Source organism: Anser anser, assembly GCF_964211835.1.
Source record: "Anser anser genome assembly, chromosome: 4".
In the NCBI taxonomy this organism is placed as follows: Eukaryota; Metazoa; Chordata; class Aves; order Anseriformes; family Anatidae; genus Anser; species Anser anser.
In genome coordinates this window covers 68,989,477-69,014,140 of record NC_139724.1, presented here as the reverse complement: position 1 = coordinate 69,014,140, position 24,664 = coordinate 68,989,477, and the positions used below count along the sequence as shown (strand labels likewise).

General features: G+C 38.0%; 1 protein-coding gene across 11 annotated transcripts in view; it reads left to right on the top strand.

The window, feature by feature from the left end:
• Window positions 1-23,169, top strand: part of MSANTD1 (Myb/SANT DNA binding domain containing 1) — a 50,368-nt gene extending 27,199 nt beyond the window's left edge. For 10 of the 11 annotated variants that reach the window (XM_083832995.1, XM_083832998.1, XM_083833001.1 and 7 more), the window contains 3 exons: window positions 1,450-1,714; window positions 11,988-12,272; window positions 22,130-23,169. In XM_083832995.1, coding sequence (XP_083689121.1) covers window positions 1,450-1,714; window positions 11,988-12,272; window positions 22,130-22,370 — 791 coding nt within the window. In that variant the 3' untranslated portion in view covers window positions 22,371-23,169. Of the gene's footprint in view, window positions 1-1,114; window positions 1,333-1,449; window positions 1,715-11,987; window positions 12,273-22,129 lie in introns of those variants that run through there. The other variant, XM_083832993.1, reaches the window with a different exon arrangement.
• Window positions 23,170-24,664: the final 1,495 nt, after the last annotated feature.

Genomic DNA, 24,664 nt, shown 5'->3' with positions numbered 1-24,664 from the left:
GGGGATTAACGACTGACTGGGTGAGCCTCAGGCCATTAACCCCTGCCTGCCATTAATCTTCAGGAAGTGCCCTGCAGTGAGGTCGTTATTGCTGTTATATGCTGAAACAGAAAATAATAAGAAAGGTCCGTGTTTTATTTATTTATATTTTACGTAACGCAGTTATATTTGGACTGCAGGGAATTAACATCTTTCTCTCTAGCTGCTCGTATTGCTCGAATTAATACATTTCATGCATCTCACCGCTTTGTGAAGGATTGTCAGCTTGCACGAATGTGAGTGGGGGCAGGATTTGGCCCACTGCTCGTGTTGCACAATGTTTAATACGATGAATAAGTAAGTGGTGCTTCTCTGGTGTAACTGCTGGCAGAATGTAGCCCTATATAAAAATCAGCTCAAAATGCTTGTTTTACAGCAAAGCAATTTATTCACAGTTCTCAGGATCCTGCAGCCTTTTTTTAACTCATTGAATAATCCTTTTAGGTTCTCCATAAAGCAGGTGAAATGCTTCTGCTGCAGTCCTAAGGCAGAACACAGGCTGCATAAATAGCATCTAAATTACTAGGAATACAAAATACACATACAGTAATACATACCTACAAAGGCAAATTCATACTGACAGGACTGCAGTATGTGCTTATCAGCAGCAAAACATCTCAGGGAAAAAAAAAAAGTGCCTTTCTGTTAAAATTGCACATGCATTTCTCTCCGTATTTAAACACTTAAATAGCATTTTGTGCATGTGCTTAAAAACAGATGCGGGCACCTTTTTAATGAGGCTGCCTGCTTCAACATTTATTAGCTTGGAGATGTATAGTTTCCATGAAGCTGGCTGAAGCTTTTTTTTTTTTTTTTTCAGAATATCTTTGCAAAAAAAAAAAAGCTTTTTTTTTTTTTTTTTGTGTACATGGCCTCAGCCCTTGCAACCTCCTAGAGAGTCTGTCAAGGCGCAACTTAAAAGCTCGTTCAGGCGACCATGACCCCCTGCTAGCAGATTGTCTGCCTAAAAGGTAAGGGAAAGCTAAAAAAGAAGTAGAAACTTAAAAGTGGCTTCTCAAAGGCTGCATAGATCTTTTCCTTTTTTTTTTTTTTTTTTTTTTTGTTAAACCTAAAGTGTTTAAAAGCTTTAATATTGATGGCCTGTCAACTTTGTCCTGATTCTTTGGCTTTCAGTTAAAAGGTTTTTGTTGTTGTAGCTTATGCAGTTGCTCTGTTGCTATGGAAACGTGACATCAAAATGACGTTTCTCTGTTTAAAAGCTTTTAACTAAATTCCTGCCTGTCAGATGTAGGCCCCATTTTGTGCACTCAAGCTTCAAGCTGTTGCAAAAAGGTTTCATATGTTCTGTTGTCATTCAAATTCTTTATCCACATATGCATGTCTTGCACTACAAAAACCTAAGCTAAAAACTCAATCTATATTAAGTGTCCTCTTTTAAAACCCTTTTAGGTCAGTCAGCAATGGCTGCAGCAGAAATTCCCAGTTACATTGTCTCTTCTCAGACTGAGAAACACAGAAGGGCCAGAAACTGGACTGATGCAGAAATGAGAGGTTTAATGCTGGTCTGGGAAGAATTTTTTGATGAACTGAAACAAACTAAAAGGAATGCCAAAGTTTATGAGAAAATGGCTAACAAACTCTTTGAAATGACTGGAGAAATTCGCCACGGAGAGGAAATAAAGATAAAAATTACAAATATGACATTCCAGTACAGGTAAGCTTCAGTTAATTCTTTTTATTTTAAGAGATTTTAGCAGGGGCAACGCAGTGGTGTTTGCTTTTCAGAAGGAAGTATCCTTCAGGAAATCTGTAGATAAAAGATTAAAGATTGTTCATATCGCTTTTAAAATTCTCTCTTGCCAGTGCTGTTACGTCATTGTTAATTTTTCCCCCATTTCATTTCAAACTCCGGGACAACTTTGTTTCTTTATAATTAACTAGCATTGTTATGGTGTAGAGGGATAGAAATGCATTTAGTGGGAAAACAGATTTTTTTTTTTTTCTTCTCTTTGCTGAGGGGACCGATTGTGTGAGCTTGGCAGCAGCTCCTTGCAGGGAAACTCCTGCAGTTTGAAGTGACCAGTGAGGATCGGCATTGCAAGGCAAAGTTTTCTTTTTTTTGGTGTTTTATTATTATTTTTTTTTTAATACAAAATAATGTTTTTGGGGGAATGAAGCTCCTGGATTTTGTTACTGTGAGTTGAAGGGTTACACTTCACGGGGCCAAGAATAATTGAATGCCTTCTTGCCGAGTGGCACACATTGCTATAATTATAAGCAGCACCAGTGAAAGAACGATCATATCTGCAGCGAGGGAATCGATGTGCACCGTCAATACCGCTCCCAAAGAGTTGGGGGGAGGGCAGAGGTGGCTACAAGGAGACGATAAAGAGCAGGCAGTGTCACTCAGGAGGGGAAGTTGCCTTTAAAAATGCGAGATGCTTTTTTTTTTTTTTTTTTTCTAGGGGAAAAAGAAATCAGAACTAAACAGGAATATTTGCATCTCTCTCTCTATTTTAATTTTCTTTTTTTTTTCTTCTTCCTTTCCTTTTTTTTTCTTTCTTATCTCTGTGAGGCACAAACTGCCTCGTACTGGAAATCCTGAGTGGTGATTTTTGCTATGTGCTTGTAATGCAAGAAAATCAAATATGTGACTCTTTTATTTAATCTCTCCTCAAAGCTCGTATTAATAATAAAAAAGGTTATTACAGCAGGCAACCATGTTAAAACTGCTTGCTTTTTTCTCTGAGGCAGCCCTCCTGTATTTAATGCAGAGACTGCTCATCATGTAGAAAACTAGGGAAAATCCTGTAAACCCCTTAACTTTGAATGTCCTTCTTCTACATTTGTAAGATCCACAAGCGTAATCTTTAACATCATTTTCCATAACATTAAATCCATGTTTTGTAGCAAATGTCTCCAAAATGTTTCGCTAACCCTGTTGCAGTCCTTGCAGTTTTTTTTTTCACCCAGACTGTAAATGAGGAAGCTGGAAGTAAGTTAAATTTTTGCCCTGCATCACCCAGCAATTCACACTCAGATGAAGAATTAGGAGTCCTGAGTTGTTGGCTTCCAGGCCTTTGCTTAGTCTGCTAAATCTGCAGTCCTCCCTGCTGAGAAATACATCTCACAGCACCGAGATTTTACAGGTGTCTAGCAACACCGCACAATATTTAAGTGCCATAATTGCCAAGTGTAATAGGTTATTTCTGTCAGCCTTTGTTCCAAATTTTCAATGTTGTCATCAGTCAGACTGTCTCAGTTTTTCTAATGAATGTTTTTGCTTTAAAGTTGCAGTGGGGGAAGGGAAGAAATAAAATCACTCACAACCATACAGTGTGTGTGCGCGTGTGGAAACATAGCACTTTTAAAAAATTCTTATGACGTTTCTGTGAACTTCAGAGATTGCTTCTGTTGCATGTTGTCATGCTGCTTTTCTATAGTGCAGTGCAGTCAATTGCAGCTCCTTGCTTGTTGATTAAGATGCAAATTTATGAGAGTTAGAAAACTGCCTTGGACTATCCCTGTGCTGTTTCATTTTGTACTCTTGGATTTGAAATGCATCTTCCTTATTGTTCGTTCCCATCCAAAGCACGCTTGTGTGCTTTGCTTTCAAGACGAGGTGATAGAAAGAATAGGGACAAACACAAACTGTGACTTACAACTCATAGTTTTCTGGAGGCTTTTTGTTGGCGTGTGAGGATAGGAAACGTGATGAAACTAAATGATGTTAGTTGCCACTGACTGCTGGCTTTGCTTTGAAGCATCTGAGTTTTAATCCACATTTTGGTGCCTGGAGGATACTTGAAGATGTTTTACCTTAGTGTATTTCCATGCATCACTGCTGCGCTGTGGCATAAAGCGAAAAAGAAAATCCTGAAAGTGGGTAAAATGATCTATTTTGGGACAATATTTTGTAATGATTACGTAGATTTATCAAGTGTGACATGTGAGCACCAGTAGCAGGGCTGAGGGGGTGTTCTGCACCCCAGTGATTATTTCTTCCCACTCCTTCAGGACCTCTTACTTTTTTACACAATTCTGTAGTGTCACAAAGGTGCTATGGTCTCTACTTTGATAGTCAGAAATTAACCAGATTAGAATATTTAATCAGGTAATAGTGTTATTTAGTGGTGAGCCATGATTTCATAAGGGAAAATAAATTTTTTGTCCTACAAACTATGATACGTACATATGCACATATACATTAAACATACATAACACATACATAAGCATATACACATATATGTATATATTGGCTATAAAAGGAAAAGCAGTGCTTGAATATTTTTCCTAGTTCAGTTAGCAAAGTTCAGTGGTAAGTGTCGCTGCTGGCATGTCACATCCTGGAACATCTCTTGAAAAAAATATTAATGATCTGAAATATTAAAGGATCTAAAATAGTAAACACATTTATAAGGAACACATTTATAATGGTGAACACATTTATAATGTGCTTTCCTATCTGAGGATCCCATAGCATTTTGAAATCCAATTCTATATTGTTTTGCTTATATTGCCCAATGAAAGCCATTACTCATGGTGCAGAAGAAGTCAAAGCCAGACAAACATATACATAGGCAGGGGAGGAGCATTTCTTATCCAGCAGTTACTGCAGTTGCTGCAGCTAATGCAAATTTATTCATGGTTATGGTGGCCTGGAGCTCAGGCTGGGCTAGTAGCCCAGGTGTTCTCCTGGGTTTGTGGGTACATTTTTTGATCCTATGTGGAATGCTGTGCTGCCAGATAAAGTTAGTTCAGGTGTAGTTCAGTGCATGTGAACTTCTGTCACAAAAGCAATTTTAGGATGATCATATCCCATTCCTCCACATCTGTGGTAAAAACATCGTAAAAATGTTCAAATGCCTTTATATAAATCTATTTTATGTCATTATTTCCTCCCTGAATTCTCATGTTTATTTCAGACTGCCCTATATTTCAACAAGGTGACAAGAGAATGAGAAGATGTTTAGAAAACATGATTAGGATAAGATGTGGAAAGCTTTCTTTATTGAGAGAAATGGAAAAGTCTGTGACTCACTTGGAAAAGAAAGCAAAGAACTAGGAGGAGTTCTAGGGGTGCATGAAAACATACTGCACTATTTTTGAGAATGTAAAGCAGATATTCCTTTTGCCATAACACAAGAAGTTATTTGTTGAAATTGTAAGGCAAGAAATGTAAAACTAGTTCAAGCCATACAAATTTGTATTACACTGCATAATAAGCATGTGGAACTCATTACCACTGAAAATCACTGAGACCAAGAGTGGTAGGTTGTTTTATTATTATTATTCTTACTAAAGATTAGATTTATTAAATAAAAATACAGACATTGTTTGTCTTCAAATTAGGGTCATAAAAGACAGTGGGTTTCAGGATATTACTGGCAGTCAATGGAAAAAGAAGGAAATATCGTTACGTCATCCAAAAAACCTGTCCATCAACATGTTTTTGAAGTATTTAGTACTGACTTTGGTCAGAAGTGAGGCAGCGGGATGATGATCTGGGAGCAGCTCCTGTATTCCTTTTCATTGCCGTGGTCCAAGAGCATTTGGAAGAAACTATTCAGGGAAAAATACACCATATCCTGAAGTAATTCCTACTGCAGTTTCAGTCTGTTAAAGGGCGATTTAATCCACCGTGGAAATTACTTAACTTTGTCTGAGTGGAAAATTTTGCACAGGTGGAAGGAAAAAATTTGTTGCAGGTGCATTTGGGTAAGATTCTGCATTTAGGAACTGAACTGAAACCTGAAATATTTGCTGTGGATAGAGCAGCCACCAGGTTTTTAAAGTTCAGTTTTAAAGACGCCTGGGTAATGAGCTGCATGAACATCCCTATTTATCTCTGGTGGAAGAACGAAAAGCTGAGTCAAACCTGCTGCAATTCAAAGTTATCTTTCTGATGTGCTGGGTATCAAAAGTTTTGCTGAGATTAGTATGCCATCTCTTGCAGTTCAGTTTTTTAGGTTTGTAGGATACTTGGGGCATTCAGTACACATAACCCTGTAATTAGTCCTTCTGAAGGAAAGCACTTTCCTGTCTCTGCTAATATAGTAATATTAATTCACTGCATACGTTGTAATATTACTACTGACATAATATGCACTGGCTTTTAAAAATAAAATAGGGTTTGCAAAGCTAACACAGTGGTCCTCAGTTTTGACCGATTCCCTCTGATGTTTAAAAATAAGAACAGTGTGAATGCAAATTTATTATTTTCAAAAACAACACCCTCCCCAAAACCTAGGAAACAGGATGCAGCTGTTTCTGTTTGATTTGAATCACAGTCAATTAATGTTAATGATTGGTAAATTTGAATCAGTCTCATGATTTGAATAAAAGATTAGTCTAATTTTTTATTTTCATGTGTACATGATAGCAATTAAACACTGTTGCTTGTGTAATTCATTGCTATACTCTATGACATTAAGCAAGTGGAAAATTTGACCTCTGCTACACCAGACGATGAAATATAAGTGCATCCAAATTACTGCAGAAAGTTAAATTTGAATATTTTACCAGCTTTCTCTTTAATTTTAATAATTCAAAGCAGATGCATAACTTAAGTACTGTACTTTCATACATCTTTCTTTCCCTCCCCGTTGATTGGTTCATGAACAGTTGTTATTTATTATTTATTTTGAAAGCTTTTCTCAGAAACCCCAGGAGATGAATCTTATATCCATTCCTTAAGGCAAGTAGTAATATCAAATACTGTAATAATAATAAAAAAGCAGTATTGTGTTGAACAAAGCGAAAAGAAGGAAAAAGGCAAGTTATAGATTACATTTTCTTTTTTTTACTGATGAAATAATGATTTTTAAAAACTCTCTAGAATATAATACAATAATTTTATTTTAGAAGGTTGGTAATAGGCACAGAGAATAAAGTCTGAAGAAAGGTCAATGGCAGCACAAATTACTCAGCTGGTGTCTCAGACCGTTCATTTTGGCAGTAGGACTTCAAAAAACATTAATTTATTCACTTCTCTGTGATAAGATGTGCAACCACCTTTTAGACTAACTGAGCAACACTGTTTTTCATACTTCAGATATTTGTCCACTGGAAACTTTGATGCCTGAGTTTTTGGAGAGGGCTCTCAGTTGCTTCTGCTCTCAGTTGGATTTTAATAGAGCCTTGTGAAACAGTGACAGGTCTAGATAAACTCAGCAGGAATTTATTTTGCAAGCTCTGTTGACTTTCTCACTTACCCCTGTTTCCTACCTAATTTTTCTGCCTGGCTCACTCACTCAGGCAGTGATTTGCCCAGTATATATTTTCAAAGAGTTGAATGTTTGGCTTGTCTTCCTTTCTCATTTCCGAAATCTTGTGTCCCAACCTTACTCTTGCCCTGTTTCATTCTAGCTTCTTCATTTTTCATTAAAAAAGCAAAAACAAAAAAAAACACAAAACAAACCAACACCAAAACAAAGAGAAAAGCAAATTTACGTTTTGGATGCAACTGAGACCTGCTGTGATGATTTACGGTAATTACTGACTGAGAGCAGTAAACTCATCTTTGCCTTAGACTTCAGTTCTACCAGGGTTTTACTTACATTAATGCAGGCAGAAACTCTCAACTGTTTCTCTAGGTTTTCTTGTTTATTTAAAAATAATCAGTGAATCCTGAAACTTAATCTTAATATTGCCAAGTTATCTATTTGTTTTTTTACCAGAAAGCTAAAACATCACTACTGTAGCAGTGAATGTTCTCACTCTTTTCCTCCACCTGCAGCATTCCTAGTTCTTTTCCAAAGTAGACACTCCCTTTCTCATTATCTTCTCATCTCTCCATCTATTTAATCATTTTTTTTTTCTTTAAGAATGAGCCAGACTCCATACAGGTAGATGGTTGCTGCTGGTGCTGCTTTTAAGCTAACAAAATTCCCCTGCCAATCTCCTGGTGGTGATCACTTATTTATTTATTTTAGCCCAGAGCTATGGTAAGTTGTCAGAAGTGGAAGAATTTGTATCCATACAATTCATTCAGAGCCATAGAAATATCTAGTTTTATACAGCTCCAACCCTAAAGCTGTACGGGCAGATGATAAACTACAGCTCTTCCTTCAAAATCATGAGAGTGTTAGCAAAAATGGGGTCTAGGTGCACAGCTGACCTCAAACATAAAAAAGGTATTGTCCTATTTGGGAAAATACTTGTTCCTGAAAACTTTTGCTAAAGTAAAGATGACAGCATTTAGCTCAGGATGATATAATAATGATAATGGAAGACTATTTTTAGTGCCATTCTAGTGATAAATTAATACTTGAAATGTAACGTATTCCGAACGGTCATCAGGGCACTCTAATTAATAGTAAGATAATCCTACATGGAGCTGACTTTATTTGGGGTTTAGACTAAATATTCTCTTAATAAAAGTTGCTTACGGGTACATTTCTACTACTTCATTAGCAGTTAAAGTATAAACATGGAAGATGTGGACCTGCTGCTGAAAGGGGTGGGTTATCTACTGACCACAGATGCCTGTGTTAAGGCTGAGGATGCTCAGTACCCTCTGGCTGGGTCCTCAATGTCCAGGTCTCCCAGGCTCTTGTGCCTGGAGCAGGGTTCAAGGAGCAGTGGAAATACAACTAGTGGAAAACTATTGAGTCAGGGATCATCTCTGAAAATTTATGAAGATTGAGGGAGATCCATGGTGAATGAAGAGAGGCTGCTGTTGAACCCATCTTCAGCAAGGGCAAGAGGAATTAAAAGTTGATCAGCTTCTTTTCAACTCCTGGGAAGATCACAGAGCAAGTCATCTTGGAAGCAATGTACAGTCACACGAGGGAGAATGCGGTGACTGGAAACAGCCAGGATGGATTTACTCAGAGTGAATTGTATCTGACTGACTCACTTGCCTTCTGTGATTAAATGACTAGGTCTGTGCATGATAGTAGAGCAATGGATGTTGTTTAGCTTGACAGGAGTAAGCTTTTTGACATAGTTTTCAAGATCATCCTTGTAACCAAGCTGGGATTGTAGAATCATAGAATATCCTGAGTTGGAAGGGACCCACAAGGATCATCAAGTCCATCTCCTGTCTCCACACAGAACCATCCTAAAATCAGACCCTACGTCTGACAGCATTGTCCAAATGCTTCTTGAGCTCCATCAGCTCGGTGCCGTGACCACATCCCTGGGCAGCCTGTCCCAGTGTCCGACCACCCTCTGGGTGCAGAACCTTTCCCTAACACCCAGCCTGACCCTCCCCTGTCCCAGCTCCATGCCGTTCCCTCGGGTCCTGTCGCTGTCCCCAGAGAGCAGAGCTCAGCGCCTGCCCCTCCGCTCCCCTCGTGAGGGAGCTGCAGGCCGCCATGAGGCCTCCCCTCGGCCTGCTCTGCTCTGGGCTGAACAAACCAAGGGACCTCAGCTGCTCCTCATACATCCTCCCCTTTAGACCCTTCACCACCTTTGTAGCCCTCCTTTGGATGCTCTCTGATAGTTTATATCCTTTTTATACTGGTGGTCTTAAACTGCACACAGTGCTTGAGGTGAGGATGCATCAGTGCAGAGAGGGACAGTCCCTTCCCTCAGCTGGCTAGCAGTGCTATGTCTGATGCACCCCAGAGTACAGCTGGCCCTTTTGGCTTCCATAGTGTACTCCAAAGGGGTGGACTACTAGCTGGATGACAATCTGACTGGATCACTGCGCTCAAAGTGTGATGGTTAATGGCTTGTATTCTACCAAGAGGCTCATTCTAGGTAGAGGATCACAAAGGTCTATGCTGGGAAATGTCCTGTTTAACAGCCTGAAGGAACAGATATTGGAATGCATGCTCATGGTTTTGCAAATGATCAAACTGCAGGGTACAGCCCTCACAAGAAAGGGCAAGGCTGCCCTTCAGAGGTTTCTAGGTAAGCTGGAGAAATGGGCTGACACGGACCTCATGAAACTCAACACAGACTGGCCGGGCAGCAGCTCTGCAGATGAGGACATGGGGGACCTGACTGACACTAGGCTAAACACAAGACATCTGTCTGCCCCAAGAGCAAAGTAGGCAGAATACCATGCCTGAGCATTTCTTGTCTTTTTTTGGCACAATGTTTTGCAGTTCTGAAGGCTCAAACCTTGTCTGGTGAAGTCTTAATGCAGCTGTTGGACTTTGCTCTGACATGGTGGAGAAATGCTCGCACATGGTTTTCTGTCTTGCCCATAGGGCAAGACCATGGGGAATGCATTGCAATGAACAGCTGGGGATGGTAATGTTTTAAAATAAATTGTTTGAATATATTTAGTGTTTCACAACATGGACAAACAAATGTGAAATGTAGACCTGGCTAGTAGCTCATAGTGGTATAATTGATTTGCTCTTCATGTGAATAGCCTAAACAATTAAACTAAAAATAATCAATATCAAGTGATGGTTGCTGTCTGCCCTGAATTTAGCTATTTTATGTCTGGGCTTGATGGATATAGATGTATTTGTAGGTTGTACTAGATATTCTCTGACTATGAAATTGCAGCAGCAGGTTGTGAAACATGTATGAAATTAAAATTTTGAATGCATATAGGGCATAAAAATACAGACAGCTGTGGAGGTTTTGCTATGCAGGACTCTGATGTGCCTTCCCAAATAGCTGGCAAAGCTCATCAGACCTTGCAAGGACAAGAAAAAAAGAAGAAACCTTAAATAGCTTCAAAATCTACGCAAATATTTCTGCCTTTTTTTCTCACTAGTGGATTTCCCCTTACCCTGGGCTGGGAGGTGTTTAAAAGGAAGAAGTTTAAGTTCCCACCTTTAAGTTTGGCACCATTTTTATCATGTTTACATGTTATTTAATTCTATCTTTTGTGCAGACCGGTGTGGGCAGGATGGATTCAAAGGAGGAAAAACCTGGAAGGCTTCAAGAAAAAGGGATGGGCCAGGTGTCCAGGAATAGTTTTTATCTTTTTTTTTTTTTCCTGTAAATTGAAACCTTTTCCTAGTGAAGAGAATCAGATTTGTTTGTTTGGTTGGCTGGTTTTTGTTGTTGTTCATTTAAATGAAATCTGGTTTATGAAAGTGGAGCAGTTGTCATTGATCTTGACGTTCCTGTTTTCTTTCTTTGCTGCACTTTCATTTAGAGTAACAAGACCCTAACCAGGAAAGGCAAATGAGAATAAAGTTTGGGATGTTAGCTGGGTAAAGGAGTGTTTCTGAGTTGCATCTATTCACCTTAGTTTTGTATTTTTCAGTAAAAGCAAATAGAATAACAATGGATGCCAAATGGGTTAGTGGTGAACTTTGTGTTAGGACTGAATGACAGAGCTCATAATAAGGTGCAAGTGAAGGACAAGGTCATGGCTGATAGTCCTTCCTTGTAATGTTTTTGTGCATGCTGTTTATAATGCAATATTAACTGCCTGCTTTTTATTTTTTTTCCGTGTGTGTGTGTACATAAATGGAACTATATTTCTTCCTATACTGATCTTTACCCTGTAACAGATGAGCAGACATTTACATCTTATGGTTGTTACTAGAATCTTCACAAGGCCAATCCAGAGCTTATAGACAACGTCAGGAAAAGAATATGAAAGATATTTATAGACATTTGTATTCCTAATGGAAAATATTCATTCTTCAACACATGGAAGGCCAGTGCTGACCGTAGTTTGATTGTGCTGTGTTCCCTGCCCTGGCTGTCCTAGTACACTGCCAGGGGCTGCTGTCAGATCGGTTACTCTGGCACTCTGCAAGGAGAAGAAAAAGTATTCCATGATCAATGCAGTGCTGTTTTCATTAGAAGCTGTCATGTCCTTTATTTGTGTTGCATGTAAACCCCAAAGGAAATTCGTCTTTTAATCACAGGTTAAAACTAGGAAAAGAAACTTAACAGCTTCCTTGGAGATTAAAAGAAAAAAAATGTCTGATTTTGTTCTCATTAAAAACATTCAGTTCAACTCCCAAACACGACCAGAACAAATGTTTTGAGATAGAAGATCTGTATGAAAGTTACTTTTAAAGGAAAACAAGCTCTAATGTTTTATGCCTTTTTTACAGGAAATTAAAATGCATGACTGACAGTGAAACCGTTGCACCTGACTGGCCTTACTACAAAACCATTGATAGGATTTTATCCAAAGTGACAGACCACAGTGATGTGAAAATGCATGAAAATCAGCAACCAGGTCCTTCTACATCACAGACGGAGGCCTCACAGTCTCCATCAGCTAAGTCAACGCCTCTGTATTTGCCATATAACCAGTTTACGTACGAAGGAAGGGAAGAGTGCTTTGAAGATGAACATTCAGAGAGCTCATCAAGCTTACTTTCTTACAAGCTGAGGTAGTATCTAATTTTTTCCCCTTTCTTGTATTTCAGAGAATGAACCCGGATCAGATATCTAAACGGGAAATCCTGGAACATTTTCCTCTAATGGCTGTTGTATCTTTCTTGTAAATCACAAGTGAGATATATTTCCCAGTGTCAGCCTTTCTGCTGAATTAGGGCATTTTCTTTCTTCCTTTGTGAGAGATTGGAAGGTGGTAGGAGGACTGCCATGTCATGTAATATTGCCAAAATTCAGCATGCATGTCACTGCTCACATGAGGTAGAGTGTTTGTAATAGGAGTACAGGCATGTTCAAGACAGTACTGAGAATGCAATAAGAGATATAACATACTGCTTAGATGACTCTTGGCTTGCTCTAGTTTTATTTTGGTATGAGTAAGTGAAATTTCCCTGGCTTCAGCTATTGTTAAAGTGGAGAAAAGTAGCAAACTAAATATTGCTGTGGACACCAAAATGCCACCATTTTAAATACAATTGAAAATGTCACTTTTTCAAAGTAAATGCTAGTTTGAGAGTGCAAACGTGTTGCATTTTTGATAAGACTGGAGTAGTTTGGAAGACAGCATTTTAACAAAAGTCAGGGTCGTACACTGGATACAAACTTTAGATTTTACTAGTCTCATTTTTCATCCAGGGTAGTGTGAAATAAGAGTTGATTGCAGTTTTATGGCAGCAAAAAAGTTGATCCTGGAGATCTTTTTCATTAATCTGTGAGCTTTTAACTATAACAGTAAAATTATCTGTCAGTCATGCAACTGAGAAGGTGTTAAGCTGGAAGAAGAACCAACCCAGCAAGTCTGGATTATTGTTTCCAGGCCTACTCTTAGATGAGTAAAACTAGGATAAATGCATTCAGTCATTTAAGCAGTGGTCTTTGAATGGTTGATTATTTTTAAAACTATTTTTTTGGCAATTGAAAATATATTATGGTGTGTAATTTCTGAGCTGTTGAAGTTTTTTTGTTCACAAGCAACAGTTTATTTTTTTCATCATAGATCATTGTAAGGGGTTGATATCCCTGATAAATGGTCTCTCATAATTTAGGATCTGCAAATGCCAAGATCATGTTTCTTATGCAAGATCTTTCTGCTCCCCCAATTCATAATTTGATTTCCAGCAATATTTTTTTTTAATAGTTAAGAGGTTGCTTTTTCACAACTATGGGGCATATTTTATTCACTAGGCTGTTATCGTGGTTTAGCCCCAGCAGGCAGCTGAGCACCACCAGCCGCTGGCTCCATGTCCCCAGGTGGGATGGGGGAGAAAATCAGAAAAGTCCAAGCGTGAGAGCTCATGGCTTGAGGTGAAGGCAGCTTACCAGGGACAGCAGAACCAAGCAAACCAAGGAATTGGTTGGCTGCTGCCCACCAGCAGGCCTAACAGTGAACAGCTCCTTGGGAAGACAAACACCATTGCCCCGAGCATCCCCCCATCCCCTCCTCTCCCCTGGCTCCATTGCCGAGCATGGCATCCTGCAGTGCAGGACACCCTTGGGCCAGCCTGGGCCAGCTGCCCTGGTGTGTCCCCCCCAGCCCCTGGGCTGCCCCCAGCCCCTTGCTGGTGGGGCAGCTCAGGGGTAGGGAAGGCTTTGGCTCGGGGTGAGCCCTGCTCTGCAGCAACTGGACCTTCGCCCTGCTGTCGCTGCTGTTTGCATCAGAAACCCCAAACATGGCATCATACAAGCCTCTGTGAAGAAAGTTAACTCTATCCCAGCTAAAATGATGGCAATTATTTGATAACATAAGGTTGTATTTTTTTTTAATTGCAAGATGTTAAGTTTCTTCAGGTTAGGGACAATTCCTAGACAACATCGGTTTTGTACTGTGGGTGGCTGTGAGGGGAAGGCAGAGGTCACCACACCAGGTCTCATTACAGAGTGTAGACAAGCCATCTCAGAAGTCAAGCTAATCAACCACAACTCTGCATTCATTGTGCTTACAGTTTGCAGAGTCCCACTCTCATGTAGATGCTTTCATTTACAGTTGGGCTTTCATCTTAGCAGACTTAAACTACTCTGCCTTCTCTCCGCAGTGATAAAAGTGATAAGATCTGGAAAATTTAGGCTATAATGCGTTTTAGCCAGCTTTGGGTTCAGTGTTTTTTTTGTTTGTTTTTTAGTTCTTTTTTTTTTTTTTTAGTAAGAAAAATATTTGAACTTAGCCAAGTTAGGAACTATAGGTCATTGAAATCTAGCTTTTAATGGTGCAGACAGGTTTTCAGCTGGCTGCAAGTCTACATGGCAGGTCATGATGCTCTGTCCTTGCTGTAGCTCAGGCTGCAGTGCTGCTGATGCTTGGTAAGGACGGCTGCACAACTGGCTTCATGAGCTGCAGGGAAGGACAGGTTGACCATCACTGTGGTAGGACCTCCATAATACGTTGCTCCCTAACTTGCTAATGTAGTTGTGCTCTCACAGTCTTATTCTCTACTATAAAATTTGTTTGTGCAATGGAATACTGTGCATATCACTTAAAAACAAGATATGTACATATTCACAAGTTAAAATTCAGCTCTTCCGTGTTTAAGGAAAAAAATGTTGAGCTGTGTTTAAAGAAAAAAAAAGTTGAGCCGTACATACCACTTGAGAGATTAGTATAACATTTCAGGTGAACATCGTGACCAGATTAAAAATGTGCAGGTACTTGTGATATTAATGGGACATGTACCTGGGAGGAAGAAAAGTGGTATTAAAATATTCACAGGGGGTTTTACAAAGCTTGTACAGCTTTGACCTGTTTAGTTAAGTCTGATGAATTAGAAAAGAATATGGACTCCTTTTTTTTTTGGCCAGAAGGAAATACAGCACTTGCTAATGGTATCAGATGGGTTAAAATCACTTAAAGCTGCCATTGTAAGACAGGGAAGATAATTCTTTTAGGGTTACTAATGGAAAATTATGAAATGAGAAGCAATTTTCAGCTTAAGCAATTAGTATGTCATCCCGTATGTGAAAAACACTTTGAAATAACCAACAAGAGCAAAAAGAATTTGCATACAAAATTTGGGTCCCTCTTGGCTTTTTTTTTTTTGTAAATGTCCTTGACTCTAAACAGTACATGGTTGATCTAACATATTCAAAAAATTTACTAAAGACAACATTGGGATTTGAAATCAAAAGAATGTTTCAGGTCCCCAGTCTCCCTCTCAACTTTATTATTTTATGGCTATATAAAACACTCAGTTTGAAAAACATACACATATATCTATATGTAAAATATCAGTGTGTTTTTCATCTATATATTTTATGACTATTTAGTCCTTATTTGTCTATGAAGCAGACTATACACAGATCAGTTAAGTGTGCAAAGTAAGCTTATGCTGTGGGATTTTTTTTCTCCAGTAATAAAAATCGTGATGTTATGGCAACAATAGATCAGTGAAAAAACCTCAAAGGGTATGTTTTATTTTTTAAGCCAACTTTTAGGCTTCTGAAAATTTTACTGTTATTCCCTTGAACTCTTGAACACAGCTTTTAAGCATGAGCTTTCTGTTTTTCCATGGTATCCTTGATCATAGCAGGAGGATTCTTGGCTGTATAAGTTACAACTTAAAAAAAAAATATTGGATTTAATATTTAGCCTTTATGACAGAGAAAAATGTCAAAATTTACACTTCTATCAATACATACACACTCTCAAGCTAAAAATAGCTGAAGCTAGGTTCCTTTACATTTTATTGGAGTCTGGGAGCTTCTTAGAAAAACTTGTTTTTCCTAGTTAGTGACAATACAATTAATGTGGGATCAAATTAATTCTTATTTCTGTGGCAATTCACAGATGAGGAAAAACATTTGGAATTCCTATTTCCTTTAATGGGATGCCTGCTATTTGTTCAGTATTGCATGAACACCGCTCTTGGGCTTTAAGAAAGCTTATATTGTATTGCAGTGTCCATAAAACATCTGACAATTGTAGAGTTATTGTTGGATAATATAATGTGATGTGATGGAATCTTGTACTGCAGCTTAAACTTTTAAATTCAGAATTCATAACAATGCTATAAATGACTTTTTATCTAATTGAAAACAGTGGTTTTTTCACCCTGTGGAATAATTTATAGTCTTGTTTCTTCATTGTTAAAATAATGACAAAACATAATTATGCAGATTGTGAATGTGGTTCAGACCTCATCAGTTCTGCCATTTCTATCAAACTGAAAATGGGGGTGAAAAGAAGTTACTTCCGTAGATTAACAGACTATAATAAAACCACAAAGCCATCTAGTCTGACTTCCTGTTGAACACCGTCGATGTATCTGAATTCAGTTATTCTGATGTGGAACCCAGAATGTTACGGAGAGCATTCTGTGGCATGGTTCCCTGCAGCAGAGGACTACTGCACTCTGAAGCCCCTGTCTCTGCTCTCCTCCACTTCTCTGTTCCTAGGATTTGTTTGACTCTTGGAAATTTTTCACGAGATATCCAGTCCAGATCTGATATATTTAGAAGATGGAGAATTCACTCTTCTCTGTAATAAACTGGTCCAGAGATTTATCTCTTGCTTAAAACAGTGTCTTTTTTTCTAATTTGAATATAGTGAGATAAACTTTCAGATGTTACTTCTATTTATCTTTCTTTCCACTATATTTGAGATCTTTTTAGTATTTTTTGCTTTCTATCTAGATGTAGTCATGTACCATGATACCATCTTTGCTATTCTTTCATTTTTAAAAGGTAAATTGAATAAATTGGTACACATTGCTTACACACACCAAAAGAGTAAGAATAGGTAACAGGAATTAACCAGGATATGTATTGTTTAATAGAAGTGCATTAAAACTTGGTAAGGATGCTAATTCAGGAAATAACAGTTTTGTCAAGTCCTTTAATCTTTCTAAAATCATGCCATAGTTATTTAAAAACTGAATGGGCAGCTTCTACAAAGAAGTTCGAGCTTTAGGCTATGCACATTATATAGTGCATCTTAACTCATTATGCAGACTTGTTATCATAGTACGATGCTTTGCCCAGCCTCCAAGCCATTTTTTGTGGTTGTTATCTACACTTCAAGGTCGAGTCTTGTAAATTCCTGAATGCATTTGGCTGTATTTGAATGAGCCTAGTCTACCAGAAGATCCAGATTGCTCTGATTCTCAGTCCTCAAACTCTGAAGATCTTTCTGTCATCTCATATTTAGTTCCAGATAATTGTTAGTTCTGTTAGTTTCATAAAGATAGGGGGCAGGGTGGTCTACTCAGACTTGTTCATAGCTACAAACAAACAAACTCAACATCAACAAAACAAACAAACAAAAATCCACAACCAAGTCACAAACAGTAGTTAGTTCTAGAGATGCATAAATTTCAGAAACTGATGGTAGTTCATTTGCCATGAAGTAGTCAGAAAAGAAGAGTTGTTATTGTGGTTGTGTAGAGTTAACACATGTAGTAGACTGATTATTCTTTGTGTTTAACTGCTGTTTCATTATTTTTTCACACATATTGCTGAAATGAGCCTCATTGGGTGAGTGTAGGCAATCAATCAAGGAACTTTGTAATTGGACAGTGAATTAAAATGATTTTAGATATGTATACAGTACATGCATTTGAGACTGGAAATGTCTTGCCTAGTTATACCTGGATGTTTTGCTTTGTTCCTCATGGTCCCCTACACACACTGTCATTTCTTGTTCAGCCTCATAGACAAGAGGGAAAACATTACTTCCCTTCATTTCTTTGAATCCTGCCTTTTTGTTTTAGGCCATAGTGTGGAAATAGCTTTGCAAGGTTCAGCTTGGAACACAGTCCTAATGCCAGAGCTTTTCTCTGGAGGCTCCCTGTCATAAACACTGGAGGTCCAAAAGTACCACCAAGTTGTATTTGAGGTCCTGGATTTCCCAGACCACTCTTCCCTTCAGATCAAAATCTGCCTTGAGAAGTCTCTCAAGGCTTGGCAATGAGTGGAGATGCTTCTTTGGTAGAAGGATGCTGTCAGGATCTGTTGCATTCCCATCGTCATGGAGGTGTTGGTTGCACAGGAATGCAACGTGGAGAATCAGCAACCAACTGATGTTTGCTACATGAAATATTGATTGTTTCTTATGCTGGTGCTTTGAGACTACCAAACTAGATGTACTCCTAGATGAAACTACTCGAGGATATTGATGTTGATGGGATACTCACTGTTGAACCCTGTATGTCATATTCCTATCCCTGCTTCCCTCTTGACTTCCTGTTAGAAAAAGTTGGAGAGGTCTCTCTGGCCCTACCTAGGAGACCTAGAACTTCTCAAGAAAGATGGCTTGGTATCTGAAGAAACTTTTCAAGATTCAGATATTCAGGAATCACTGTACATTTTATGTTGTTTCATGTCACTGAGGGTCCTTTGCTCGTAAATTAGATTCTTTGGATCCTTCTTTCCTTTTATGTTTTATTTATTTACTTATTTATTTATTGGAGACCCTATTCTCAAGAGCTCTCCTTCAAGAGCTATTCTGCAAGAGAGAGAATTATAAATCTTGTCCTTATTAGGGACTTGTGAGTCATCATAAAACATCCTGCATTACTGTACAGTCTCTAGGACAACCCTTCAAAGATTTTATTTTCTTCTCTTAAAAATAAAGTGTATTTTAAATCTTTCAATTCAAAACATTCCATCTTTTTTTTTGTTTGTTTGTTTCTGTCATTCTATCTTTGTCTTTCTGTCTTTCTCTTTCTTTGCCTTTCTCTGTCTTTCTGTCTTTCTTGTGCTGATTGAAATAAAAAGACAAAATGGCAGTCACAACCACCAAGAATGACGATGCAATACTCAGTGCAGCCCATTACCCTCTACATGCCCCAGATTTTCTCTTTCATTCCTTATTAAGGACCATTCTCACGAAAGCTTGCTTTGACAAGACACAAGCCCTCTTGTGGCTCTGGAAGCCAGCTCTTACCCGTTTCAGATGGATAAGTTTTAACACAACTACTTTGTAATACTGTGTAAGGAAGAGAATAGAGAGACCCATCAGGTTTCAGTAATAAACTTCTCTTCACAGAGGACTTAAAATTCAAAAGGTGACTTTTCTGGCAAGTGGATTGGTTTGTTGCTCCAGCTGCCAAAAAGTATGCATTGCTTGTGAATGTGAAAGCAGTGATGGGAACCTTGGAATAACAGATTTAATGTTGTTCTTACACTGGCTTAGACCTTTTCTACCAGTTCAGCCTCCTCGAGAAGCACAATTCAAATCATTTTGGCCTTTAGATTAATGGGAGCAAACAATTTGTTGTTAGCCAAGACCCATTCTTGCTGGATTGTCTGACTGTGATAACCTCATTGATCATCTTGGCCCACAGTTTGAGCAGAGCAGCATGCATTTATTTGATACCCAAAATTAAATATGAGGTGAGTTCACTTTGTATACCTTTTGAAATTGTTTAACAAACATAAAGATGATGGTTTCTCCTTTTCCTCAGGACCATGGTAGCAGTGTAATAGTGACAAAACCCTTTGAGTTGTACAAGTAACTTTGAATACCTGGATAATCTGAAAGCCAATGGTCTTTGGTCACCATGTCAATGTACATTTGTAAAGAAAGATTGTTGCTCTTTCTTACCTGTGCACAAGGGGACATCACATTAAAATCACAAAACAGTATTGAAACAGTTTCCCTCAAAACCAACTCTATTTTTTTTTTCTCTAAGATTTTAATAGCATTTAATTTGATCCACTTGTTTCATTCCTTAGACTCCACTATTTGGGGGTCGTTACACACTTAAATGTCAAGGAGAGTATCGTTTTGTTATATTTGCATCAAGTCTTTCAGGTGTTTAGGGTTGTTTATTTTTTTCTTGCTGAGAGATCTGAATGTCACTGTCACTGTTGTACAAAGCCTGTCAAGCAGGGTAAGAACTTACATGGAAATTATGACACAAATCTGCCACAGCTGAGTGACCTCCTTCCTCACTCCACTTCTTCACATTAGTAAAAGCACGTTCCTCAAGAGTTAGGCTGATGTCCTTGGTCAAGGTTACCTTGAAATCTGCAAGGTATTGATATGGCATGCTAGTCACAACTGTGCTATCTAATTATTGGATTTCACCTAGAAAGAATGCTGTGTTTGGCAGAACACAGCTGAGATTGCTGTTTGTGTAAAGGGACTTTGAGACCCATCATCAGATAACTTTGACGTTGGGGGCTCCAGTTTGAGTTACTAAAAGTGTGAATGAATGCATGGACTGTCACTCTAAGTTAGAAAAGAAGCTACCCATTAGTAATTGAAAGTTTTTCAGATGTGTAGTTCACTCGCATGTTTGCCTTGTATTTGCCTTTCTTCCCCTTTCACAGTCTAGTACGCTTCTTTCTTACCTTACACGTTAAGAGAAATGGATTTTGTGTGTGTGTTCTGACGTGCATGCCGTGTAGGCTGGTTTTGTATTCCTTTGTTGCACTGTCACCCCAAGTTAGGATGGCCATGTGAACTATCCATCTTGAGAGTCTTTATTGCTAGGTTTCTCTCTATTTTCCAAAACAGAAACTCAGTATGATGCAGTATAGAGAAAATTCTCCTAATGTGAACCAAATTGCATGTGGCAGTTCTACAGATTTCAGATAAGGACATAAAAGGTAGACAAGCATGTATTAAATTTTATCACCTGAGATAGCTTAGAGACATTTTGCTAGAGGAATATCAACATGACAGCCTTAGGGTCTGGGAATCTGGTTTTCTCCAAAGGCTACCAATATACTTTTTGAATTTCAGAAGAACATTTATTTGCTTGTTTTTTTTTCTTTTTTTTTTTTTAAACTCCAAATATCAATTAATTGCTATGTTGAATACAAAGTCTTGCCTGTATATTATGATGAAGGGAAAACTATAGGCAGGGAGTTGTAATGTGCTTGAAATATCTGTTAAAATGCTAGGGGTTTGAAGGGAGGTATGGTTCTATCCTAACTGATAGAACTTGTAGTTAACCTAAGAATGAGAAGAAGGTACCCATAATGTCTTGTATTTGTGACAAATACATTTGAATAAAAAAAATCTTGAACTGCAATTGGCAATTTTCTCTAAAGGTAAATATGAAATGTCATCAATCTGTGACCTGTAAGAAATGAAGGAGTCTTGAAAGCTGTATCCTGCTCAACTTTCACGTTGTTTATAATGTTTTATGATGTAGTATATAAATAAGCAGTCACTGCAACTGCTGTCTCTCCCTGCAAGGACAAATTCTGAGACTAGCATGCAGTAACAGTATCAGTCCTGCTGATATGATGCTTTGAAAAACTAGAATTGTAACTTACCACTACACAAAACAGTACAGTGCAGTGCCTTCCCTAGGTGGAATGTTTATTGCAGCTTTAGAATTGAAGTTTAAAGTATAATAAATATAATGACCAGATGGGCAAAACCCCTCTCCCAGCACAACTTGTAGACTCGATACATAAGAAACATCAAGACAAAAACAAAGTACTATTACTGGTATTCTGTGGGGAAAATTCTTGTTAAAAATAATGGGATTTTAAAACATGTTTTTACAGTCAATAGCACTGTGCAATATACTGTAGTAAATACTTCTGTTTTGGCATGCACCTGAGAGCAAACATATTTGAGAAATTTTTCCTTCCTTCCTTCCTTCCTTCCTTCCTTCCTTCCTTCCTTCCTTCCTTCCTTCCTTCCTTCCTTCCTTCCTTCCTTCCTTCCTTCCTTCCTTCCTTCCTTCCTTCCTTCCTTCCTTCCTTCCTTCCTTCCTTCCTTCCTTCCTTCCTTCCTTCCTTCCTTCCTTCCTTCCCTCCTCCTTTCCTCCTTTCTTCCTCCCTCCCTCCCTCCCTGAACTTAGGTATAACTTTACCAAGAATGTAGTACAGAATTTTATGTCCTAACATAGTTTTTTTCCGTAAATACTAATTTAATTGTTAACAAATACTCCTATTTCAGAACTGAAGAAAGACCAGTTAAGAAAAGAAAAATGCAAAGCTGCAGCTTTCAAAAGAAGAAGCTAAAATTAATGGAGGCCATGCTGGAAGAACAGAAGAAATTAAGCAGAGCTATGGAAGAAACCTGTAGAGAAGTGCGCAGGATTCTGGATCAACAAAACATCATTCAAGTTCAAAGCTTACAGCTACAGGAGAGAATGATGAATCTACTGGAGAAAATGATTTCCAAATCCAACGTGTAGTTTCCCCTTGTGAATGCCTCTGAGATTATTATTGATATTATAGACATCCCCTTGCTACACACCTTATGTGTGTCTGTTGCCCTTTTCCCTGGTTTTCCATGGAAAATAAAACCTTAGTGTAATCTTAGATAAGCAAAGAGAAAAGAATGCAGTGTGAGGGCTATCTGGCATGAAAAAAAAATAGTGCAATATACGCCTAAGTTGAATTATTTTTATACAGAAAGGATAAGGGATGAAGCTCTGGGAACTTTGGTACTATTATGCCTAGGTCAGGTGTTGTTTTAAAACAGATGTGTTGTATATTTCTTCACATCAAGGACTGTACCCTGACCTGTTGTAGGGGAACAGAGTAATGTGTTCCTAGAAATGCTAATTGCATCTTCACTTTGCTGATGATTAAACCTTGTTTTGAAACATGGACAGTGATTGTTCAAGTGACCTATGGTTCTTGTGAAGAGCTACTTGGGACGACGAGATGCATCCTTTTAAACTCCATGCCTGGTATGAATAGTACTCTAAAGTATGAGGGTAAAAATAGTCTATTCAAATACAGTTTTCATAAGCAAACGAACAAATCCTTACTATATACTGAATACTAAAATGTATAGAAGATACTTGAAGTTGCTTTTGATATTAAATGTTTAATTTTTTTCATTATTAACTGGAATCTGTTGACTTAATGAACAACCAGCAATGAAAACTCTCATTTATTCTCTATCACAAAAAAAAATATTGTACTGTGTGTATATACATATATATATATATATATATCAAATGAAATAAAGGAAAAGAAGAAACATTTATTATTGCTGGGTTAGACAGTATGCTTTGGGAGAGTGAAAAATACTGGGAGAGATAATCACAGTCAAAGGTTTTAATTATTAATTGCAGCACAAAGATATCCTGTGCTGGTGCCCAAAATATATAGATGGAAGTCATGAAGATCATTCAACACCTCTACACCAGTATTTGCTGGTGGTGCAAATCTGGTAACACAAGTAGATGTTTAAGGTGTGGCTGTAAGGCAGATCAACATTGATACACCACAAGAGGGAGCTGAAGGCATAAAGGATTGTACTGAAGTCTTTAAGATGAAGTACTAGAAAGTGTTCCTTTAGTGAAAGGTAATATTGAAATAACATTTAACATACTTTCAAAAATTCTTCAGCTGAATTCCTATATACGTTTCTTTTTGCTTTTTCCTTTAAAAGCATATTTCTTCTGCTTTCACTGTATTTGCAAGGCTGAAAACCTAAGGTTAGAATCAGATATAGAAGTATAAAATTAATGTCAGTGCTAGGAACTAAGGCCATCTTCCATTTTCGCTATCAAATAATGTCTTCTTTTGAAACATTATTTTTGAAGTCGTTTGCATTTTTCTATATATTTTAACTTATTGTTAGCTAAACTAATGTTATCTAAACTATTTTAAAACTCAGACCCAAATTTTTAATCTGTAATTCTGTTTGGTGAACAGGATAAAGGCTGTACTCACCAAAAAAATTAATAATATATGGAAATATGTCTTAAAGGCTGCTGTAGGTATGAAGATAAGTATGATGCAGCTCTAAAACATGATTATTGTATATAAACGTAGTCTATTTCTACTGAGTTTAATTCATACAAGGCTAATGCAAACATAGTAGAAGACAGAACCTGCAGAAAATGGTGGCTGCTCAAAGATAAATGAAATAATTCTCCTTCACACTCTACTACAGTGACTGGGTGACTAGAAAAAAGGGCAAGTGCATGGCCTGATCCTGCTAAGACGGTGAAATTATACAGCTTACATTTAGTAAAAGTGAAACTCCAAATATTTTTTTTGTACCTAAAATTGAATTAGTTGGCTCTGAAAGAGAATCATGAAACCTGACTATGCATCTGCCTGCACAACTTCTAAAAGAAGGGCTGTTCCTAGTGTCATACGGATGATCAGACTAGCGAGAGTACATGAATGTGAGATGGAGGGAAAATATGTTTTGTGCTTTTGCATATTCCAGATGTAGACACGTTGTAGACTCAGGTAGTCTGAATTCTGTGGTGTTTTCTGACACTTTATCTGGTTTACAATATGATGTAAAGAAACTCTCCCTTGACTCCATGGGAAATAATAATATTTACTGATATTATTTACACTAACCATATAACCATTAAATCCAATTAATCAGCAATGCCAGTGGCAGCATATTTGAACTTTGTACTGTGCCCCTCTCCCTGCATGCTATAAGAATTACAATTCCAGAACTGTAGGAACACAGGAATGCAGGAAATCTGATTCTTTGCTTGCTACCATG